Consider the following 19,526-nt stretch of genomic DNA (forward strand, 5'->3'; position numbering starts at 1 on the left):
CAGTTCGTATATTTCCAGTTGCAAAAGTGTTTTCAATGACGAAAATGGTCATTTTTTGGCAATGCCAAATTAAAAAAAAAATTTGGATAAATAACGGAATCTAAGATCGCAATAAAAGTTAGATTATTGCGGAACCGGAAGACCGCAATAATCTAAATTTTATTGCGGTCTTCCGGTTCCTATATTAATATTTGCGAAAGTTTCATTCTTGTTTGCGAAAATGTATAAGAAGTTTGACTGTCGTACGGCAAAAATTGAGTGGGATATTTAATTTCAGAATTTTCAGTTTTTGATGTCATTTTCGACTTGCCTCGAGGCTTCGTTAATTAAGTTGCATAATTCGAGGAAGAAAGTTTCAATAAACTGCAGGAAAGATATGTAAAATTGAATATATCGTACAGGGAAATCATGTAGTGTCCATATCAGATTTTTTAATGATATTATACTACCATCTAGGTTTTTCCAAATTAATTATTATGCCTAAGCCTGAGGCTATGGTTCTCCAGTAATAATTAAATTTAGAAAACGAACTAATGTTTTTGTTCTTTATTGTCATACCAAACGCTGGATGCTTTTCCCCCAAAAAACAGAATTTTTTAAGAGAATTATCCCCTCCGTAAGATATTTGAAAAGAAAAATAAGCTGTCTGTGACTCAAAGAGTAATAAGAGAATAAGAGGGAAAAAAAAAGAACAGTTTTAAACTTAAAAAGGAAAGCTACCAAAATATATGACAACATAATTTACTTTTCCCAAACAATGCCTTTCTTTTATATTGGAACGAAATTTAATATGCATAGTCGTTTTACAGCTCTTCTATAATTTATTTTCGAAGCGTGTAATTTAGAAGCAAATAAATTCTGTTAATTTTCTACAATTCTAGCTTTTACTGAGAATTTCCATCAGTTTTTACGCTATAATACGCATCGAGTATTTGCTATAATTGTCTGGGAGCGGAGTAATGTGTAAATAAGTTGTTTTTGGTTTTAACAAAACTGACTTTTTCGGAAAGATAACAGAAAACTTCCAAAAACGTTATTTGAAATAAACCGCTCTGATTCAAATGTATAGTTTGTCTCCCCCTAAAAAAGCTGATAATTATGTATTTTAATTTTACGAATTAAACTTAAATATTTATTCATGGTTTTAGAACACATAATCGTAACGTGACGCACTGCTATTTAGTTGTTTCAAACAAGAATTATAAATATATAAATGTGATTACCTTATAAGATATTTCTCCTGCCTTCCTAACGCGCCTTCGTGATGTAGTGGTCTGCATGCTGGGCGCGTACTCCAGTGGTCAGTGGATCGATTCCCGGGTAAGGCGTTGCTCATTTTTCAATTCTCTTGCTTTCAAAAATACCTAATGTCTCTACAGTGGCGCCCGAACTAAAAGGGTGGTGGATGATGATTATCCACACCCAGGAATTGGTGACTAGGTCCCCTAAAACCCCAGTCGCCCTTTAAAAGAGGGAGTATACATAAGGTATTTATCCCGCCTTCTTAGCGTGCTTTCGTGGTGTAGTGGTCTGCATGCCGGGTGCGTATTCCAGAGGTGCATGGTTCGATTCCCGACGAAGGCGTTGCTTTTGTTCATCTTTACTGCTTCCGAAATACCTAATGACTCTACAACTTTACGAATTCATAGTGATCTTTTTACTGATTACGCCAGATGAAAAGGAAGAAATATACATTTTTCCCCTTGTATGAAGTAAAAAAGGTAGTATTGTAATCACGAAATTTATTACAGTGGTTAAACAGGGGAAAAACGGGATGCGCTCCTCAATAAAGGAAGAAAAACATGCCCGCGGAAGTCGCGGGATGAGCAAATTTTGCTACATTTAAGTTGCCAATGGAACTCGCGGGATGATAGCCAGAGGGTTAAGGAACACGCATTGCCATGTTTAAATTGTGTGTACAGGTAGGGGTAGATAACTTCCAGCGCCTCTTCTAATGCACTTTCCGTTTTCAAACACGGTATGTCATGTAAGAATTAGATTTTGTTTCCTTTTATTATAGGGCTTTTATCACACTTTTCCCGTATCCTCTTTCGATTGAGGCCCTGTATATAGTTTTACTTATGTAAAAATGTAAAAATTTGCTCTTAAGTTTGGTATTTAAAACATTTTCTACACTTTGTTTTGTTTAATTTATAAAACACGTTAAAAATCATCTGAATAATTTATTTTTGAATTTTTTAAGGGGAGGAATGATCTAGCAGGGGTGAAAGAGGTGCGAGAGGCAAAAATGGTTCATAACACCCGCTCTAAAACAGTAGCTCCCTACAATAATCACGACTCTGAACTGACTGACTTTCAGCAACAAAGCAGTCGTATTTATATTCCTGGGCCGGTTTTCTGGAAGCTTCGAGAAAAATCGTTCTTTGTGCTTCAAAAATGCATTTTCATGAAACTTAAAAAAATATTGATAATTTGGCGATACATTTCTGCACATCGCCGAGATTTTTCAGGAGAGTTTCTGCCGATACCTCAGGTTGGAGCTATTTTCACGTTTCATAAACTGAATTATTTGAAATAACTCTATTCTAAAATACATTGCAAAAATAAACAATAAAAAAAATAGGTGCCGGCCAATTTCATGAAACGAAAATACAAGCTGAAGTTTTTATTTAAAATATATTAAATTCATAAATATGTAAATAAGAACAATGCATTATAAAAATGCGTAAGAAATCAAAATAAAATTAAATAAACATAAATACTTATATTATAAGGTATTTCTCCCACTTGTCTAGCGTGCCTTCGTGGTGTAACGGTAGCACGCTGGGCCGGTATTCCAGGTGGCAGGTAACAGGTGACGGAGGACGGGGACACCGCCGGTATTCCAGAGGTCCGTGGTTCGATTCCCGGCGAAGGCGGTTTGCATATTTTTCATCTTTTCTGCTTTGCTTTCAAATCCTAATGACTCTACAAGTGGCGCCCGAACCAAAAGGTTTGTGGATGATCATTCTCCGCACTTAGGATTTGGGGACTAGGTCCCCTAAAACCCTAGTCGCGCTTTAAAAATTGGAGTATATAAGGTATTTCTCCCACTTCTCAGGCGTGCCTTCGTGGTGTAACGGTAGCACGCTGGGCCGGTATTCCAGAGGTCGTGGTTCGATTCCCAGTGAAGGTGGTTGCATATTTTTCATCTTTTCTGCTTCCAATTGACCTAATGACTCTACAATATAAGGTTTCAATAACATTTTGAAGTAATTAATAATAATTGCTCAATTAGACATATTTTTGTTTACTGAAATATGTTTATATATTTCATTTTGTTTCAGGTTTTCCAGACATCTGAAAGCGCAGCAAGAATCAAGATTCATGAAGTATAAAATATGAAACTTTTGGTTTTTAATTATCGTCTGCAATATATTTAATTCTTTGCTGGTAAATATGGTTGAAAGTTTCACCTAACGCTTAAGATAATACGAAGTTAGCTTTTAATTCATTTCAAGATGAATATGTCTGGTCCTACGATTTCGCCATCGTACATATCCGATTTAGAGTGGAGTTGCTACTTCCACCCCAATGAATCTGACAGCAATCTCACCTGCCTCTACGAACCTGAAATGCGTGAGCCCAAGGATCCATCCTATTATTCCCTTAAGTACCAGATTGTTGGAACTGTATTCCAAGGCATTGTCCTCATTGTGGGCATTTTGGGAAACATCATGGTTGTCATCGTCGTTACACGTACTCGTAGTATGCACACTCCTACCAACTGTTACCTGGTGAGCTTGTCCATCGCAGATTTTATGACTCTTATAGCCTCGGTCCCGAATGAAATACTTGCATACTATCTTCTTGGAGACGAGTGGATCTGGGGACGTGTCGGTTGTGCCATTTTCATCTTCCTCCAGTATCTAGGCATCAATGTATCCTCGTTATCCATAACCGCTTTCACAGTGGAAAGGTACATAGCCATATGCCACCCGATGAAGGCCCAGATAGTGTGCACAGTTAGCAGAGCAAAGAAGATCATAATATTTGTCTGGATCTTTGCTTGTTTATATTGCAGCCCTTGGTTGTTTCTTACCAAAACGAAACCTTTACATTACAAAGGTGTTCAAGATCGAGAAACCTGCACGTTTGCTCTTTCGCGACAGAACTACTTGGGGTACTTTTTTGCTGACTTTATACTCTTCTACATCTTTCCTTTGCTGCTTTCATGCGTCTTGTACGGGCTGATTGCCCGGGTATTGTTTTCAAGGGACATACAGAAGAACTCTGATGGAAAATCGAACGGGATGGTCAGTCCGCAAGAGTCTAAAACGTCCTCGACGAATGGAACCAGTGCAAGAGCTCAGGTAAGAATGTTATTTTTTTTTAACTAGATGGACTTTTGCTGGTGGCCAGTAACATGTCGGCTAAAACCTGGTTCAATAAGAAAAAGTATCAATATGATAGTAAAATATAAATCCATGTTTTGAAGATTAACGTCATTTCATTGTTACTGGAATTATTATTTAGATTTTCCTTTGAAACTTATTCAAAGTATGGTTGTGGTATGTTCTGCCGATTTTTGAAACCTTTATGAAAAAGCCGTTTAGTGACTGAAACTGTACTAAAACTGTTATCTGTATAGTAAAAGGAAAGTTTACTTACTTAGCTGAAGGAAGATCTAAAACTACCAGAGAACTCATTAAAGATTATTATTTATTGTGGCAATGTCTTCTAACTTTAAAAATTTTTAGACTTAATTAGCTCCATATACTAATTGTTAAATAAGATGTACCCTCACGCATGTGCTATTTTATTATACTAGTATCTTTAGTTTAAAATTGAACATATTTAGACCGAATTGAGTGAAATATGATGATGAGTTCCTTAGAGCCTTCTTAAAACTTTCGGTCCTGCTGGTGGCGTTTCATCGATAGGTAGTCATTGTTTTACTGTTCACCGCCTGAGGTCACATTTTGTGGCTTCTTCGCGTGTATTTTGTCATCCGTCTTGTTGATATTTGCTTTTGATCGTTTGTTGTGGAACGATTATGCAGGGTGTATCAGCATAGCTGACATACACACCGGACGAAGGACTACCGTTCCCAGGTCCTCATTATATGGGACCCATCCAGAGTTTGGGGTATTCCCCGTCGGTGGGACCTAATTCTCGCGGGCGCAAGCCCCGCCCGGCTTTTACAAGCATTGGGCAGCACCATAGTCGTTGCAAGTAATCACGCTGTCACCTTGCCGCCGGGCACCTCGGTTTTAAGTACAAAGTAAAGAAGACACCCGAGTCACAGAGCCAGCATTACTGAGATACGTTTAAAAAATGCATACATTCTGTCTTTTTGACATTTTAGATATTACAAGGTTTAAAAAAAAAAGGTGAATGTTATGAAATTTAGTCAGTTTTCTTGGAAAAGTCGTCATTTCAACGTTAGAGCCGTGAAAGTTGAAAATTTGAAAAAATATATGTGTTTCTGAATAATAAAGATTAAAATAAAATGTTAAAATGGGAGTAATTGTACAAATCCATTTAATTTTTACTTCCTTGTACGAAGTAAAAAGGAAGCATTGTAATTGTGAAAAGTTTCAGCCATCATATTTCAACGAAAATATCCATTTTGACCGCTATCGAATGCAATTTAACGATGTTTTTGCCTGACATCTGTACGTAAGGGCAGAATAAGACTCTTTTTTTCCGAAAAAAATATAAAACTGATTTAAAACGAATTCTAAACAGAATTTTTCGTGGTGTCTGTATGTATGTACGTACGTACGTATCTCGCATAACTTAAAAACGAGTAGCCTCAGAACGTTGAAATTTTGAATATAGGACTGCTATAACATGTATATGTGCACCTCATATTTTGGTTGCCATTGGCCGCACCAAACGTATATATATATATCCACTTTGTTACACGGCGCAGTAATCTCAGTTTCTTTACTCTTATATGTTAGTAAGTTGTGCATTCTTTCCTTTAAAAATGATTGAATTATCTTGCTTTCATCTTCCGGTTAAGGGTTTTGGGCCTTTAGTAAATCTGCATGCAATATTTTTGGAATTATAAACAATTTAAAAGTTGTTTAAGTGCAGCTAAGCCGAATTATTTTTGCGATGGCGGACATGTTTATTTACATTTCAAACTTTGGAAAATAGCGGATTTGTTGCCAATCTAAAGAAACTAAGTTTCGCAATAAGAAAGATAACGCCTTCTTTATTATTGCGAATTAAATCATGTTTAATCAATTCAAGAATTTATTCGAGGAAATAAGTGTTTAAAATTTACTTCGTAGATTTTAATATAGATATTTTGAGTTTTTATGTATTTTTGCCTTGTCAGAAAGTGAGAACTAAATTAATTGATTGAGAAATACTGAATAGCCTCTGAAAAACTGTTTCTTTTTTGTTTTGTTTGCTTAATTTCTTTTATATATCGTTTTAGATTTATTATAGTATTTGAATAGAACATGTGGCAACGAGTAGATAATTCTTGAAATGATATAAATGTTTTGAATTCTGAGTTATAACATGAGAAATGTAACGCTGTTAAGTGAACCTAGTGCCAGAGTGTCGCTAGGGTAAACAAATACTGCGAATTTTAAAAGAGTGCATTTACTGTATTGTGGTTTATGCGCTATCAAAGAAGTAGATTTAATTGAATCCAATGAGTTTATATGGAATGCAAGGAAAATTGCATATAGTTGAATATTCCGTACAAGGAAGTCATGCGGTGTACAAACCAGATTTGTTTCTGTAAAAATTGTAGAACTAAAAATTATGTACCACCAGTGGCTTTATGTACCACAATTTGAGAAACGGTGGTCTAAATTGTCTGTGGAAGCAACAAACACAAAAATATAAAATATTAACTTTATTTTCTCACTACGTGCGACTTAAAATAGCCTAAACATAAAATAAGTCTCCTAGGCTTGCAGTACGAATATGTAACCGGCTACAAGACCACTGTACCAATCGAAGCTATAAATGACAGCTGAGTCGAGGAAACCCAGTTTAATTAATTTCACACGTAGCAAGACCCGTGCTTGATATTATTACTTTTATGATTACTTTTAATTTATGGGTAGTTTTCACAAGGCAAGGCGGCTGCAATAGCAACAGCAATAAAATCTACTATGGGGTGGGAGTATGCAGGTTACGATTCTTCCTCTCAATTTAAAATACAATGCTTGCTCTAAAAATCTGCATAAATCTCTGAGATGAGGAAGCATGTGACGAAATGTGCTATAAATGTCAACTCGAAAATAAGATCGCGAGCAGTGTTGCCAGAAAATTTTCAACTAAAGTAACAATAGCAGACTCAAAAAGTCGCAAATGACGTCGGAGATCAAGTGACGTCATAATTACGCATGCTTATATTACCTCTGACGTCATCAACAAATTTCGGTAAGTTACAGATTGTATTCGATCCTTAGTTCTTTTAATTACGCAAATTAATTAACGAAAATTGAACGAAACGCTTTAACGAAAATTTTAAAACTATATTGCTCATTTTCAATTGTTTAAATATCTATTCCTTTTGCAATTAATTCTCATTTAATTTAGATTTCTGTTTTTTAAATTAACTTGTAAGATATTTCTCACGTTTAGATTACTAGCGCTTTTGTACTAAATTTTTTCAGCTGGCAGTTAATTTTTTTAATGCAGTTTTTTCATTTAATTGCAAACATGTTAATTGACGAATGCTTTTTAGTGAGTTTTCCGTTCTGGGTGGTGGACTTATTTCAGATTCTGATTATTTAAGAAAACCTTGTTTGTTCTTTCGCTGCTAAATTTGTGTTGTTATTTAGAAAAATGCAGTTGCTTTCATTTTTAAGCCATTTCTGTTACATAGTTCTCAGCAATATTGTAATCAGGTGGATGAATTTTATTTTTTTTCTCTATTTGGGTACTGAATATATGGTGCGCAAGCTGCAAGTCTTTTTGTTAGATTCGTTATCACAATAGAGGTCCCACCAGCGACCGAGCGGTAACTTCGCTGAACACTGGTAGTTCGGTCCGAGGTTCGAATCTCGCGAACATGCTGCATGGTGTTTTCGTGGTTTTTCCCATATGTAACGTGTATAAGAGTCAGTTTCCCTTAAAAAGTCCTTCAAGAAGGCATCCCTCCCTTATGGCAGATAGCCCTCGAGTGCTTTGCCGTAATCTAATAAACCAAACCAAACCAAACCAAACGTTATCACAATAGAAATGAGGGGCCGAATGTCGTAAAAACAAAATTTGTAGAGCTCTAAAATCATGAATATTAGTATTAAGGTACATAATTCTGTATTTTACAAAGCATTTTACGATATATTAAAAAAACTTTGAAGTCGCAAAACGTAGTGTTGCGTGCGTACGGGTTCGTTATGAAATGAATGCACAAGTCCGATGAAAAATGAACAAAAATTTATTATTATCACAACAAAATTGCTTCAATGTTCTCAAATTATCATGCAGTATTACAATATCTCACAGTAGTTATCTTTTAACTACTCAAATGTCCAATAGAACGTAATTCAAAACAGCTAAAGAAAGCTAATCCGCGAATTCGCTACAATCAACAAGAGCAGTTTTCTAAACAACAACAAACTAAGCAACTAACTACGAACTGAGATGTTTTCCTCCTTTTATAAGATTTTAAAATCACGCGCTAGAATTTTCTAGTACTTTCTCGAAATCGAAAAGAGATATTTATTTATTTAATGCACGCGCTCTTGTATTTTCAATTTTCCGGCTTAGCTTTCTTTAATATTCGTCACGCGCTGCACTGCGCGAGAAATAAAACCATTTAATTTATAATTGAACTAACATTAGCTTTTTAAATACCAAATTCGTAACAGTAGCATAAGGAAACGATGGAGGTCGCAAAAATTTCGCAAATACTAAAATTTTAGTAGCACAAGTTTGTCAAAAGTCGCTGATTTGCAAGATCTGGCAACACTGATCATAAGTGTTAGTAAAATTTAAAATGAAACGTCACAGCATGAGTTTAGAATGCAGCATCAGTATAAAAACTATAGATTCCTGGTAAGAGAAAAAATATTTAAAATATTGATTTATTATCTTTTGAGCCAAACGAATTATTATTTTGAAATACGGGTCAACATTTGCTAAAATACTTCCCACAAAATGAAAAAATCTTTAAATAAAATGCATTGGATTACTCAACTTTTATGAAGGTTTCAAAATCTGTTAAACAGTTTTCACAAGCAATGCAAAAAAATTGATTAGCAGACTCTCAAAAACAACTTTTATGGAAAAGAAAATTCGATAGGCAAGCGAAAAGATAGAAAACCCATAAAAACTGCAGTTCTTCCAAAGATTTTTAGTTCCCGTTTTAGAATTAAGAGCACAATTCTAACTTAACTTGTTGTGGCGTGTGTAATGCGATGTAAGAGCTAATGAAAGAAGACAAAGTCGTACTTTGTATTTATAAGGCTTTAAATGACAGTTTGTATTACTAGCAGTCTGACACGCACATTTAATCTGCTTTATCTCATCTGCGACAAAATTTATTTTTGCCGGTGTCTTCTTGCTTAAAGAACTAATAAATAATTAAATTATTCTGATGCTTTCAGAGTTTCCTTGAAATTGTTTCTTTAATAAGACAGCTAGTATAAAACTAGTTAGGAAAATAACATGACATATCGTAATAACATTCATTTTGTTAATATATGTAAAAAATCTGATGTGTACACCACATGACTTCCTTGTACGGAATATTAAATTATACGCATTTTTTTACCTTGCATTTCATTTAAACTTATTGGATTGAATTAAACCAACTTCGCCGACAGCGCATAAACCACAATAGAATAAATACATTCTTTAAAATACACTTTGTTTACCATAGCGACACTCTGGCGCTAGGTTTACTTAACAGTATTATATTTTGTTCATATTATAACTCAGAATGCACAAAATTTATATCATTTAAAGAATTATCTAATCGTTGCCACATGTTCTATTCAAATACTATAATAAAGCTAGAACGATGTATAATAGAAATTAAGCAAACAAAACAAAAAAGAAACAGTTTTTCACAGACGATTGAGTATTTCTCATTCAATTAATTCAGTTCTCGCTTCGCGAGAAGGCAAAAATACATAAAAACTCAAAATATCTGTATTAAAAATTACGAAGTAAATCTTAAACGCTTATTTCCTCGAAAAAATTCCAGAAAGAATTAAGCATGATTTAAATAATAAATGAAGGCGTTATCTTTGTTGTTGCGAAGCTAAGTTTCTCTAGATTGGCAACAAATCCGCTATCCTGCTGTTTCAAATGTAAACAATAGCAATGGCCGCCATCAAAAGCATTATTAGGCTTAGCGGCACTTAAACAGTTTTAAAATTTTCGATAATTCTAAAAATATTGCATACAGATTTACTAAAGGCATAAAAAAACTTAACCAGAATATAAGAACAACATAATTCGATCATTTTTAAAGCAAAAAATGTACAATTTACAAACATATAAGAGTAAAGCAACTGAGATCACTGAGCCGGGTAACAGAGTGGATATATATATAAATATATTTATATACATTTGGTGCGGCCGATCGCTACCAAAATACGAGGTGCACATCTACATGTTATAGGAGTCCTATATACAAAATTTCAACGTTCTGAGGCTACTCGTTTTTGAGTTATGCGAGATACGTACGTACATACGTTCGTACAGACGCCACGAAAAATTCTCTTCAGAATTCATTTTAAAGCAGTTTTAAAATTTTTTTGGAGGAAAAGAGTGTTTTATTCTGTCCTTACATGCAGATATCACGGAGATACATCGTTAAATTGTATTTGGAAGAGGTCAAAATGGGATATTTTCGTAGAAATATGCTGCCTGAAACTTTTCACGATTACAATACTTCCTTTTTACTTCGTACAAGGAAGTAAAAACAGATTTTTAATAATTTAGAAAAGTATTATTTATATTTAAGTGAGTGAAAAAATTTAAAAGGAAATTGTTTACTATTTGTTTTGTTGCAGATTTGTTTAACGTCATAAGAGTTGTCAAGAAAGGTGTTTGGAATAGGCACTGAGCTGATAAAATTATAGATGTAAAAGTTTGTTCATAACTTTTAGGGTTATAAATTGATATTTAAAAATAACTTCGTGACAGTTATTTGTTATTTTTAAACTTTACTTTCAGGTTCGTTCTGAGTTAGCTGTAACCTCCTCGTCTTGGCGTTTCGCATACTATTCACCTACACCAAAAAGTTTATAAAAATTCAAAGGCAAACAGTACAGTTTAAAAATAGGATTTTAATCTTAATCGTAATCCTTTTGAAGCTTGCGTCCGTTACCGCTATGTTTTACTGTTGTATCTCGAAAAAATGAAATTAATCGGCGTGTCATGGTAAGTACTCTCCTGACTTAGATCTGGTCAGATCTTGAAGTTTTGAAATAATATCTTATTATTAACCACTTGCGCTAAAAGACGTACCACGCACGTCGAGATACTTTTTAACGTGGTGCGCACGTCGCCTAACAACGAGATTGTTTATTTCTCGAGTTACAGCTCTGGATTGCACTCGCAGACGCGGAGCTGCGTAAATGAGACAATTTACCGCTTGTTATATTGTAGCTCACGGCACCGCAACCGTAAAGTAGCGCAAGTGGTTAAACTTGTTTCACCCTTTCATCTAACAGCTAAATGTGGAGGAACCTAAGCCCCCCTCATAGCTAAACGAATAATCGCTTTAACACGTTGAGCCCGGCGCCGAATTTGTTGCCCTTTCCGTCCAGTCGTTTGGCTGACTTCGGTCCGAAGGTGCCTAATTCCAGTGCCGGTCCTCAGGAACCGACGCTAGCCAAACTAAAATTCCAGTGCCGGTCCACATTGAAAGTTCACAGGGCCGGCGCTGGGTTCAGCGGGTTAGCAGAGACGTAATAGGAACAGAAACGTAAACTCAAGAAGGTTTAACTACTCTTTATTGCTCAAAATAAGAGTTTAACAGATGGCCCCTTTTTGAGGGCGTACAGCAGAGGCTCCACTTCGGTTTGAACTCAAAATAATAAGAACTAAGACTTAGCTAATGCTTCTAAAGAGATATAGCCAAAGCTATCAAATTTCTAAGTACTTAGCCCATAAATATCGAAGAAGATAGCAAAGCTATCAAAGGCCTGTAATACAGCTCAGATAGACGTAGCCAAAAAGGCGAACGCGTGCCTGCCGACGTGCTCCGTCAATCACTCTCTCAAATACAGTGGAACTTCGACTTAAAAGTTCGTATTATTTTCGGAGTTTATTTTGCGTGGGTTTGGATAACAGAAATACTTCTCACAAAGACATCCAAGAAACCCCTACACACAATCGCTTTAAAACATTACCTAAATATAAATAATCTAATGACTAATCCCACACATAATAAAATTCTAATTCTGTTTATTAAATTAAAAGACCACCCATGGTTGAGCGGTGAGACCACTGAGTTCTGATAGTGCGACTGTTCAAATTCTGGTGAATGGACTGGGTGTGTAAGAAGTTTCGTGGTTGGTTTAAAAAAAAACTCCACGAAGGCATCTTTCTTCTAAAGAAGTCTTCGTCAACATTGCAACAATACAAATAAACTGTAGAGAATATGCCTTTTACTAAATGCAACTTGTGGCAATTCCTCAAATGCACTTATCGCCATGTCTAAGATGGTTAGGTTAGGCTATTTAATTACGGCAAAGCCTCGAGGGATGCCCTAGGGGAGGGATGCCTTCGTGGAGGACTTTCTAAGGGAAACTGTCTCGTATACAAGTTACACATATGGAAAACCACGAAAACACCCATGCAACCAGCCCGTTCGTAGGATTCGAACCTCGGACCGAACTACCAGTGTTCAGCGACTTTACCGCTCGGCCGCTGGTGGGGCTCCATGTCTAAGATGAAACGGAAACTTACGAAGGGTTCAAAAGACACTTTAATTGAAAAAGAAAGTAAGCTGAACGGAAGGAACATCTGATGCTTGCAAATCAACCAGTATTTATTGCGTGAACTGAAAAAATAGAATTTTAAACATTTTTGGAGAAAAAAAAAAAAAAAAAAAAAAAAAATGTGCTGAATTTAAGACTACGCAGAGACATTTAATCGCGAAAGTTGGTGTTTAAGCTCACACCGGCGTGAAAGTTATATCGGCATGAATAAAGCAACGTCAAAAGTCTGCTGGAGGTAACGTTACTAGTTTAGAATAACAAACTAGTAACGTTACCTCCAGCAGGCAGAACACGCTCTATGTAAACGGTCTGAAGCCCTCACTTAAATACACGCTGGCTTTACATTCTAGTAGGAAAACGAAAAAAGAGAAGTGACAGTGCATATTCAGAAAATCAAATAACTGGTTAATTACCACTAAAAATAACTACAAACGAAATAACCGTTTATTGAAGAAGTGCAAGGTTTTGTTATTACTGAAGAGACGCGATCATTTTGAAGTAATAAATTACTGCGGTAGTTAAGCCTAGTTTTGATTAAATCATGATCATATTTAGAGAATCCTTGATCATCGAAATCTAATATCGGTTGTGATTTAGAAGAATAATACAAATACCTAAATTTAAATTGAAAACTATGCCTAAGTTTAAATGTATATTTAGCTTATATACGTTTTGAAATTTTTTCTATAATTAAGCCTAAATTCAATTGTTAAAGCGATTTTTTTATTAAAATAATTAACTATATGAAACTTTGAAGCAAATTTAATTTTCATTTATATTCATAACGATATTTATTATGATATTCACTATGATATATTATAATCATAGTGATATTTACAAAATTTGTTTCTGTCTTCCATTCCATGAAGAGTTTTCGGTTTTCGAACTAAGTTTTCTCGCAACATTTTACACGTTAAAACCTCCAAAGCTCGTGGCCATCTGTTTCAGCCAGTGTCATCTGGATGTACAAATTTCTGAAAAAAAGTACCCCACCATTTATATTTTCGAATGCCTTAAATGTTGAAAAATTTCTACAATTCTTTTGTGTAGTTTAAAAAGCGAGTGAAATTCTACACAAAGGCAAACAAAAAAATATCACTTTGTAAATTTAATTTAAAAAGTGATATCTTATAAAAGGCTTTCAATTTAATCATTGAAAACCTTTTAAAATGTTTTCAAATAAAAATTTAAAATACTGTTTAATTAAAGCAGTTTTTGGTAATAGAGGAAAATCCCTTTTAAATTACGGATCTATGATTGCCATCAAAATTTTAATAATAAATTCACAATCTATTTTAAGAGCTCCTTGAAAAACAAGCCTTGGGATTCTTCAGGAGGCAGTAATGAGAAAAGTCTTTACATTCTCTCTGCATAGAATCTTGCTTGCTTGGATGCCGCTTTCTTCACCACTCTCCGAAAAATGAAAATAATTTTATGAAAAAATAAATAAATAAATTTAAAATTAAAAAAATAAAAATGAAGAAAAATGAAAAATGAAAAATCTGAAACGTTTCAGATTTTAAGTACGTCCAAAGGGGCTGTTTTTAACGTTTTGCGTGTTGTCTTTATTTATTAAATATCTTATTCTTCGCACTTAAACCATAAAATTCGGTTTAAGAGCAATATCGCGAAAGAATTTTAAAATGAGCCTATCTTTAGAATTTCCGATATGCAATGTCGCGCGCTGGAGATAAAAATATTTTTTCTGTACAACGTTGCCATGGCTCGCTTTGAAATCCTTGAGTTTGTTAGTCAAAAATTCGTTAAAGTTTTACAAAATGCGAAATCGATAATAAAACAAATTCCAAGTTTGGGTTTCCAGATGCCCTTATTCGGAGGAGGATTACGTCATTCAAAACGGGATGGCTCTAGGTACCGTTGTTATATCATAGTGCGAGAAACATACATACATTTATGCAGATTCTTCATAATTTAATTTCTTTAAGTATAATACAGGGTTGTAATATTTGTTGGCAACAATCTAAAAAGTGATTCGCCGTTTATAGTGAATCAACTCAAAATGCCAAAACGAAGTTAATAGCCCTGTGGGCTAACAATTGAATTTAGGCTTAGTTATAGAAAATTGCTGACATTTTATACAGATATACAGGGAGACATTAAAAATAAAATGTGCTTAATTTAATACGACATATTTCTTGGACAAGGAAAGGTATAGTAATACCTATAAAACTCGTATTTTGTTTTTTTCGTAGTTCTGTTTAGTATGCATTATGTTTATCATGATATAGAAATTCCCAAATGATTCCTTTTTAGACAAAAACAATATAAACCTCTGGATATTGAATATCTATGGAAACGAGACGAAAGAGGAAATGGACATCCTGTTTTTGATCCGGATATTACAGTCGTTTCCATCATGAGATGGATTACTTTTCATTATATTAAGCCGATATGGTTCGTGCAGACAGCAGGGTTTGATCTCGAGCATGATACAGAAAGAATATTTACTAGAAAGGGATTACTTTTACTGCATGACGGCATATTTATTGTACCGGATAAATATTTGTGGTACAAGATAATCTCAAAATGTTTCCTGCGGTTTTGAATAGTAAATTCTTCGATTAGTTAAATAACTCTCATGAATGTAAAAATGAATTTGCAAAGCTGTGTTTATCGATTTTTACTTCCTTGTACGAAGTATATAAGGTATTTCTCCCGCCTTCTTGTCATGCTTTCGTGGTGTGGTGGTCTGCACGCTTGCCGCCTATTCCAGAGCTCCGTGGTTCAATTACCGGTGAAGGCGGGCCATATTTTACATCTTGCCTGCTTCCAAAAAATACCTAATGTCTCGACAAGTAAAGAAAGTAATGTAATCATGAAAAATTCCGGGTACGATATTTTAACGAAAATATCCATTTTAACTGCTATCGAAGGCAATTTAACGATGCTTTTGCATGACATCTGTACGTAATGACAGAATAAAGGACTCCTTTTGCCCAAAAGAAGTATAAAACTGATTTAAAATGGATTCAGAAGAGATTTTTTTCGTGACGTCTGTAACTCAAAAACGAATAGCTTCAGAATGTTATTTGAATGTGAGCCGAGACATCTTATGTGGAAGAAATCTCTAATTTCGAATTGGTAATTAATGTATTTTTAAAAATTTTAATTCGGGAAATATAGTGCAAGTCAGTGAATCTGTCATACGCAGATTTCCACATCACTCATGAGGTATTGTGTATTGGGATGCGTCCCCATTACCTAACGTAGTGAAATCCCCAGTACGCCTACACTACGAAAACTTGCTAACATAAAACTAAAGTTTATATATATATATATTTAACAGTTGTCATGTTAATATATTTAACTGTAATATTATCAGGACTGGTATTCCTCTTTACTTGCTTTGGAAACATTAACTGTCCTGATTCGGAACAGGGAGGTTACTGAAGCTATATTCAATAAATTGTGAAGTAGAGAATACACACAGGAAGGGTATACGAAACCTTTTATTTTTCTATCTTTACAGAGATTTCCGGAACTTCGGAATACAGAGACCAACCACTTGTGGTCTGAACGTAAGAATATAAAAATATTACCTAAAACTCTAACTAAACTAACTTTGGATTAATAAACAAGTGCCTAACTCCAAGATTGGCCGTTAATTAACAAAAAGCCGTATGTAGTACAGAGAGCTGCTAAAACTACGATACGTTTAAAATTATCACGAGGATTAAACCTCTGGCCCTGAAGGCAACCAGCAAACGAGTAAAAACTACTATGGCAAGCGGCCTGCTTCTAATAACTCCTTCCTCTCTCTTGCTTGGCAAAAAAACCACAACGTAAGTACTTGGCGTTAGCAAGACAAATTTGCATTAATAAGTTAAAAGCTTTTAATTCTGGCCAGAAGTAGAAAATAAGAAGTGATAGTAGAGATTTAAAATAAAATAAACGTTAGTAAAACTTAGGATCCTTACAATCAGTCTAATAAACAAATCCTTAGGTCGACCCTCATCGTGGTTTGAGGTCACCGGGAGGGGTGACACCGGTTGATATCGTTCAGCGGTAGACATCGAAGAATTTAAAAAGTCCATAGACCGGACTGGTTTGCTTACCTGCCGCTTTATATTGAGGATTTTAGCTGGGGACAGGTCCGTGTAGTAACTTTCATTAGTCGGAACACGCATACAGATTGATTGGTATTATCTAAAGGAAGTCTGCCTAAATGGTAATTTGACTTTTCTGAAATAAAATCTAACTTAAAACTAGGGGAGAAAACTTAATATTGGAGTATATATATATGTATATATATATAAAAAGAAAATCCGAAATGTTTCAGTTTACATTACGCCCAAAGAGGCGTTTATTTAACATTTTGTGTGTTACATTAATTTATTAAATATCACGTTCTTCGTACTTAAATCATAAAATTCAGTTCAACAGCAATTTCGCAAAATAGTTTTAAAATGAGCATACCTTTAGAATTTCCGATACAGAGACTCATGCTGTGGAGATAAAAATGTTTTTTTTTTCTGTACAACGTAGCCATGGCTCACTTTGAAAGCCTTGAGTTTGTTACTCAAAAATTCCTTAAAGTTTTACAAAATAGGAAATCGATCATAAAACAGATTCCAAATTTAAAGTTTGGTCTTCCACATGCCGATATTCGTAGGAGGATTACGTCATTCAAATTTTGATGGCTCTGTGTACCGTTGTTTTATCACAATGCGAGAAATATACATAAATTTATGCAGATTTTTCATTATTTAATTTCTTCAAATATAATGAAAGCCTCTAGCATTTTGTGGCAACAGTTTGAAAAGTGATTCGCCGTTTGCAGTGAATCGACGCAAAATCGCAAAACGAAAACAATAGTCCTTCAGAGACAAGGCCCCCTTTGACTAATAAATAAAAATAAAAAATCTGAAAGGTTTCAGATTCTAAATTTCGTCCAAAGCGGCGTTTCGCAATGTTTTGGGTGTTACCTTTATTTGTTAAATAGCACGTTCTTCGCAATTAAACCACAAAATTCAATTCAACCCCAATATCGCAAAATAATTTAAAATGAGCATATCTTTAGAATTTGCGCTGGAGATTTGCTCGCTTTTAAAGCGTCGAGGTTTTTAATCAAAAATTCGTTAAAGCTTTACAAAATATGAAATAGATAATAAAACAAATTCCAAATTTAGACATTCAGATGACCATATTCGGGTGGAAACGTATGTTATTCAAAACTGGATGGCTCTAGGTACCGTTGTTTTATCACAGTGCGAGACACATATATACATTTATGCACAGTCTTCATTATTTAATTTTTTAAATATAATACAGGGCGATAATATTTGGTGGCAACAATTTGAAAAGTGAATCGGACATTTAACAATGAACTAACGCATGAAACGAAAATAATGGTCCTTCAGGGCAAATTGTCCGTTTGGACTAAAACAAAAAAAACTTCTCCCATTTTCAAGTTGTATTGGGCGCAACTGTTACCTTCCCTCCTCTAAAAGAGCGGAAAACGAAAAATACAAGAAATCGAGAGAGTTTTAATTTAAGATTTGTCTCGTTAAAAAGTTAATTTTTCTTGCCTAATTTAAAATTTCCCACAGGCATAGTTTCTTCCAATTAAAATTAACTTATTGGAGTTCATATTCTTGAAAAATAGCTTTTTTTGAATGATACCCTCTCAGTTCCATTCTTAGAAGGTTTATTCGGAGAATTTTGATAAAGGAAAAAATTGGGCACTTTTAATGTAATTAGTGAAAAGAATTAAAATATTTAAAAGGGAACAAAGTCAACAAACGAATTTTAAGAAAGAAGAATTAAATAAAATGTTTAACGATCGAGAAACGCTAACTCGCTGAAATGTTTGTACAAAACTCGTAGAAAAGTATACTTTTTCTATTACTGAAATATTTTATCCTTTTAGTAATTTAGGGAGTTTTTGTAAGTATTGTTGTGGTTTGGAACAATTCGTATCCATTTCCCGAATCAGCAGAAAGTGTATAGAAAAAAATCTGTTGGGATTTGCATTTATCACCTCATTAAGCGGCAACAAATTAATGCTAAAAACAAAATATAGATCCAATAGTATTGGAAGATCTCGCTAGTATCCCCATAAACAAAGAAATAAATATCGCAGAATAAATTCCAAGAAGTACAGCATCATCGTCTGACGAATAAATCTTTAGTATTTGTCTTTAAACGCGGAAACGAATAGTTTATTGATGATGCCAATGCAGTAAACTTCGAATTAAAACCGCACGTGGTTCCCATATATAATATATAGATACGTATATTCCAATATAAGATTGCAGGAAAACGGGAACTAAGTGTTTTAAGGCGAAGTTTTAGAATGAATTTTCTTTTAGGAAAGAAGGCGACTTATCAGACTTTACACACTGCATTAATAGCCATCAGCTGCTTTATGACCGCTTTTGAATATTCAGTTTGTGCTACTTTTCTTCCATCTAAGATACGTTGTCCATTAATTTCACAATAATAATTTCTTGGCTGTGTTTCAAATTACTTTTGCAGTGAAGGGAAGTTTTCTTAGCTTTAAGGCAACTCAAATCATTTATTAATTAGACACATAGACAAATTATTTATGAGATTCTCTACAAAGAATTTCCAATTAGCCCCATTGCACGCGCAAAGGAAATTAATCCTACGTATTTTATAAAT

The 19,526-nt window shown here is 34.4% G+C and overlaps 1 protein-coding gene across 2 annotated transcripts in view; it reads left to right on the plus strand.

Annotated features, from left to right (window-relative positions):
• The window catches only part of LOC118193431 (thyrotropin-releasing hormone receptor-like), a 380,180-nt gene that overhangs the window by 155,059 nt on the left and 205,595 nt on the right, over positions 1-19,526 (plus strand). For both annotated transcript variants that reach the window (XM_085812238.1, XM_035364524.2), the window contains one exon: positions 3,288-4,313. In XM_085812238.1, coding sequence (XP_085668364.1) covers positions 3,462-4,313 — 852 coding nt within the window. In that variant the 5' untranslated portion in view covers positions 3,288-3,461. The remainder of the gene's footprint in view (positions 1-3,287; positions 4,314-19,526) is intronic.

Source organism: Stegodyphus dumicola, chromosome 2, assembly GCF_044657685.1.
Source record: "Stegodyphus dumicola isolate Sdum_Otavi_A_Nest chromosome 2, ASM4465768v1".
NCBI classification, from domain to species: Eukaryota; Metazoa; Arthropoda; class Arachnida; order Araneae; family Eresidae; genus Stegodyphus; species Stegodyphus dumicola.